This window comes from Limulus polyphemus, unplaced genomic scaffold (genome assembly GCF_000517525.1).
Source record: "Limulus polyphemus unplaced genomic scaffold, Limulus_polyphemus-2.1.2 Scaffold12099, whole genome shotgun sequence".
In the NCBI taxonomy this organism is placed as follows: domain Eukaryota; kingdom Metazoa; phylum Arthropoda; class Merostomata; order Xiphosura; family Limulidae; genus Limulus; species Limulus polyphemus.
This window is the reverse complement of record NW_013677709.1, coordinates 6808-12651: the sequence shown is the minus strand read 5'-3', so window position 1 is coordinate 12651 and position 5844 is coordinate 6808. Positions and strand designations below refer to the sequence as shown.

Genomic DNA, 5844 nt, shown 5'->3' with positions numbered 1-5844 from the left:
GTACTATTTAAAGCATTTTACAGCTTTTCCCTTCTCTTAACATGTATCTCCAGGTTTGTACTATTTAAAAGCATTTTACAGCTTTTCCCTTCTCTTAACATTTATCTCCAGGTTGTTTACTACTTAAACGCATTTTACAGCTTTTCCCTTCTCTTAACATTTATCTCCAGGTTTGTACTATTTAAAAGCATTTTACAGCTTTTCCTTTCTCTTAACATTTATCTCCAGGTTGTTTACTACTTAAACGCATTTTACAGCTTTTCTTTTCTCTTAACATGTATCTCCAGGTTGTTTATTACTTAAAAGAATTGTTCTACTTTTCCATCCTTTTAACGCTTTTCTCCAGAAATATTTCGTGCACATTTTATTTTGAAGTTAGACTTCCTGTCGCTGTATATCGTGTGTAATTTTGTGTAAATTCATGTTGCATTGTCAGCTAAAATGTTTGTTTAGAGCTAATTTAACTGGCCGATCGTCATCAAATATATTAGGTTGCGGGAAAAATATCAAACAGCAAGGGTAATCAAATGACATTCTAATTAATATAGGTTTCAGTTTTCATGTGTATTGAATTCAGCTGGTTCTACAGGTAATGTATATCCTACCTTTTGTTCTTACCTGTATAACTAATTAATATAGGTTTCAGTTTTGATGTGTATTGAATTCAGATGGTTCTACAGGTAATGTATATGCTACCTTTTGTTCTTACCTGTATAACTAATTAATATAGGTTTCAGTTTTGATGTGTATTGAATTCAGATGGTTCTACAGGTAATGTATATGCTACCTTTTGTTCTTACCTGTATAAGTGACTATCTTTTGATCAGTAATGTTTAATTTCAGAGACTCCTTGATATTGTGTATCATCAACCCGGCCACAAGCATCTTCTCTGGAGCGGTTATTTTCTCAGTTCTTGGACACATGGCTCATGTGAAGGAAGTCGAAGTAGCCGATGTAGTTAAATCAGGTACATTTGTTTCTGCTATACAAAATATGTGGCCTAGCTAATTAATGGATGAATATTTGGTGTAAAATTCTTATCAATGCTATAAGTCTAGCTACCAGTTTGGCCGCCAATTTTTATTTCATTCCTTTAACTCGCACACTCAATCCTTTTTTAGCCGCACCTTTTTTTCACAGTTAAGGTGTTTTTGATTAGATATACATTTTTTTCAATACACACCAACAAACCAAACAAGTAAAAAAGTGACGCTCGATAGTAACCAACATTAGTCCTAAATAACCCGAAAACTAGGACACCATACAACTTAGTTCAGATGTATTGTTAGAATATCTTCACTGCCGTAGAGTCTTAACTCAGGTCTACTGACTGATATCTGCACTGCCGTAGAGTCTTAACTCAGGTCTACTGTTTGAATATCTGCACTGCCGTAGAGTCTTAACTCAGGTCTACTGTTTGAATATCTGCACTGCTGATATCTGGCTGATATTTTCACTGCTGCAGAGTTTTAACTCAGGTCTACTGTTTGAATATCTGCACTGCCGTAGAGTCTTAACTCAGGTCTACTGTTTGAATATCTGCACTGCTGATAGAGTCTTAACTCAGGTCTACTGGCTGATATCTTCACTGCTGCAGAGTCTTAACTCAGGTCTACTGTTTGAATATCTTCACTGCCGTAGAGTCTTAACTCGGGTCTACTGGCTGATATCTGCACTGCCGTAGAGTCTTAACTCAGGTCTACTGTTTGATTATCTGCACTGCCGTAGAGTCTTAACCCAGGTCTACTGGCTGATATCTTCACCCCTTGCTGAAATGTTCCCTTCATTCCTTGCTGTTATATATATTTTATTTTTACTTATTATTAGTATAATTTATGAAAACAAAATATTGTAAAACAGTCTGTGACAATACCATCAGGAGCATGCTACATCATGGCTGTAGGGAAGAGCTTAATGAATCAACACGTTTTCAAATTAGAACATTAACTGGACGTATCCAATAAAAGTTGATCACTTTACTTTATGGAACGTAAATAAGGTAATTTTGTAATACAAGATGGGGAAGGGTAGGTGTGTATATTATCACAATATGTATTGTGTCCGAAACACGTAGCTTTAGTTAACAGCGTTTTAAATGTCGGTAAGCTTTTCATCTGTCTGTGCAGGCCCCTGTAGGTTCGTCGATATGTCATTGGGCTTATATTGTTAGAAATCGGATTTCGATACCCGTAGTGGGCACAACACAGATAGTCTAATATGTTGTTTTATGCTTTGCAACACAGATAGTCTAATATGTTGATTTATGCTTTGCAACACAGATAGTCTAATATGTTGCTTTATGCTTTACAACACAGATAGTCTAATATGTTGTTTTATGCTTTACAACCCAGATAGTCTAATATGTTGCTTTATGCTTTACAACACAGATAGTCTAATATGTTGCTTTATGCTTTGCAACACAGATAGTCTAATATGTTGTTTTATGCTTTGCAACAAATATAGTCTAATATGTTGTTTTATGCTTTGCAACAAATATATAAGCAAACTATTTCTGGAAACAATATAACACGAACCCAACTGTTCAAACTTTCACGTCTCATCTTCTATACCCAGTTTATACTGTTTACCACTGTCTTTATGTCTCATCTTCTATACCCAGTTTATACTGTTTACCACTGTCTTTATGTCTCATCTTCTATACCCAGTCTGTACTGTTTACCGTTGTCTTTATGTCTCATCTTCTATACCCAATTTGTACTGTTACAATTGGATTTATATCTCATCTTCTATACCCAGTCTGTACTGTTTACAATTGGATTTATATCTCATCTTCTATACCCAGTCTGTACTGTTTACCATTGTCTTTATGTCTCATCTTCTATACCCAGTCTGTACTGTTTACTATTGTCTTTATGTCTCATCTCCTAGACCCAGTCTGTACTGTTTACAATTGGATTTATATCTCATCTTCTATACCCAGTCTGTACTGTTTGCCACTGTCTTTATGTCTCATCTTCTATACCCAGTCTGTACTGTTTATAATTGGATTTATATCTCATCTTCTATACCCAGTCTGTAATGTTTACCACTGTCTTTATGTCTCATCTTCTACACCCAGTTTGTACTGCTTACCATACCCAGTCTGTAATGTTTACCACTGTCAGCCATTGCAGAAAGTCTTCCAGACGTGCACCACTCTTGTCTCCTTTCACCAAGAAAATCCTTCAGGAGAATCTATTCACTCTGGTCATAAGTCATTATGTCATTTTTCCGAAATGTTCTTAACTTTGAGATTAAGCTTATGTCAAAATATCTTTCCCCGAAATGTAAATATGACTATTCTTTATTCGATACAGAAAAACTATTTCATGTTATTGAATCCTTTATGTAACACTTCATGTCTGTTAGATGTTTTATAAGTATGATGAAACCATATTTTAACCAAGCTTGAAGTATAAAAATACAAGTCTGTAAATTTCTTTTTGTGGCACACTTCACATTCGAAGTGACCATTATTGTTACTGATTAAAGTGTTCAAAAGGAAGGCTTGTGATCTTCCTGAGTTTTATACTTCATTCAAATAGTGAAGAAATTGGAAAGCCCCGAACAGAATTACCAAAGATGGTATAAAGTGTCATCACTGCTAATATCCCGAAATCGTTTTCTTAACAGAATAAATTTTGCAGTAAAATAATCTCCCTTTATTCTGAATGGAAAGTTTTATGATCAGATTAATGGTGTTGTCATGACTGGCACCATCTTTAATGTTTTCGCGACAAACAGTGGATAGAGAACAGTTAACAACAGTTAGGTATGTTGACTTACTACTTCACATATATATAATGGTGAATTGTAGTGGCGGGAAGCTACCATCATTTAATAGTTCAGATTAGTAAAGAATTAGCTTATAGAACTTGAGAATTATGAAATAAGTTTACGCAACTCATTCATATATATATATATATATATACTCTTCGTTCTGATGGATGATGTTTGTCGTCTTTTTTAATATTGAAATATTTCTCGTTTACAATCTCAAGACACTCAAACTCTGCTTCAGTGTGTCACATAAAGAAATCATTCTAACTTTCTGCTTTATCATTATTAACTCATGTTCAGAATTAAAAACCGTTATATACGTGCGCGATTGAATGGTATGAGGCAAGCCTTTCGTTTTTATGAGAAAAAGTAATTCTGACATTCAAAGTGTTGAATCGCTGCCTGAGACTGAGATGATGTATACAATATTTGTCGACGATAAAGGATTACCCTGAGACTGAGATGATGTATATAATATTTGTCGACGATAAAGGACTACCCTGAGACTGAGATGATGTATACAATATTTGTCGACGATAAAGGACTACCCTGAGACTGAGATGATGTATACAATATTTGTCGACGATAAAGGATTACCCTGAGACTGAGATGATGTATACAATATTTGTCGACGATAAAGGACTACTAATTTATTTGTTTGATGCCAGGATACCGTTTTGTTACGAATAATAATGCTCAGTCTAAGCATGTATTCTAAGACTTCACCATAGAAACCTGGGGTATCGTATGGTAGTTCTAGTCTGATTGATGATAATATACTGGCGGGTATATATATAAATTAAGGAAATGTGTTTTATATGCAATTCATGTCATTTAAAGTGTTAATCTTTCTTTCAGGCCCAGGCCTAGCATTTCTTGTGTATCCCGAAGCAGTTCTTCAGCTCCCATTAGCCCCTTTGTGGTCAATTATGTTTTTCATTATGCTACTGGTTCTTGGTATTGATAGCCAGGTAAGGCATAAGTTTGATTATCTAATTGCCTTTTCTTTAATTACTCAAATAGTTGCTATATATGTGTTAAAGATTGTTTAGCTTTTCTGCTTACGTAAAAGTATTTGTTTAGTTGATTTATATGCTCTCTGAATATCTACATTCCTGCAGAGTCTTAACTCAGGTCTACTGTTTGAATATCTACACTCCTGCAGAGTCTTAACTCAGATCTACTGTTTGAATATCTACATTCCAGCAGAGTCTTAACTCAGGTCTACTATTTGAATATATACACCACTGCAGAGTCTTAACTCAGATCTACTGTTTGAATATCTACACTCCTGCATAGTCTTAACTCAGGTCTACTATTTGAATATCTACATTCCTGCAGAGTCTTAACTTAGATGTACTGTTTGAATATCTACACTCCTGCATAGTCTTAACTCAGGTGTACTGTTTGAATATCTGCGTTCCTGCAGAGTCTTAACTCAGGTGTACTGTTTGAATATGTACAGTCCTGCAGGGTCTTAATTCAGGCCTACTGTTTGAATATCTACATTCCTGCAGAGTCTTAATTCAGGTGTACTGTTTGAATATCTACATTCCTGCAGAGTCTTAACTCAGGTCTACTGCTTGAATATCTACATTCCTGCAGAGTCTTAACTCAGGTCTACTGTTTGAATATCTACACTCCTGAAGAGTCTTAATTCAGGCCTACTGTTTGAATATCTACATTCCTGAATAGTCTTAACTCAGGTCTACTGTTTGAACATCTACATTCCTGCAGAGTCTTATCTCAGGTCTACTATTTGAATATCTAAATTCTTGCAGAGTCTTAACTCATGTCTGGGGTCTGAATATTTGCAGTCCTGCAGAGTCTTAACTCAGGTGTACTGTTTGAATATCTATATTCCCGCAGAGTCTTAACTCAGGTCTACTGTTTGAATATCTACATTCCTGCAGAATCTTAACTCAGGTCTGGGGTCTGAATACTTGCAGTCCTGTAGAGTCTTAACTCATGTCTGGAGTCTGAATATTTGCAGTCCTGTAGAGTCTTAACTCATGTCTGGAGTCTGAATATTTGCAGTCCTGTAGAGTCTTAACTCATGTCTG

The 5844-nt window shown here is 35.4% G+C and overlaps 1 protein-coding gene across 1 annotated transcript in view; it reads left to right on the top strand.

Annotated features, from left to right (window-relative positions):
- The first annotated feature begins 799 nt into the window (after positions 1–799).
- Positions 800–5844, top strand: part of LOC111083916 (sodium- and chloride-dependent GABA transporter 1-like) — a 6444-nt gene continuing 1399 nt past the window's right edge. Inside the window, exons 1-2 of the mRNA XM_022380654.1 lie at positions 800–968; positions 4640–4752. Of these exons, the coding sequence (XP_022236362.1) occupies positions 830–968; positions 4640–4752 (252 nt within the window). The 5' untranslated portion in view covers positions 800–829. The remainder of the gene's footprint in view (positions 969–4639; positions 4753–5844) is intronic.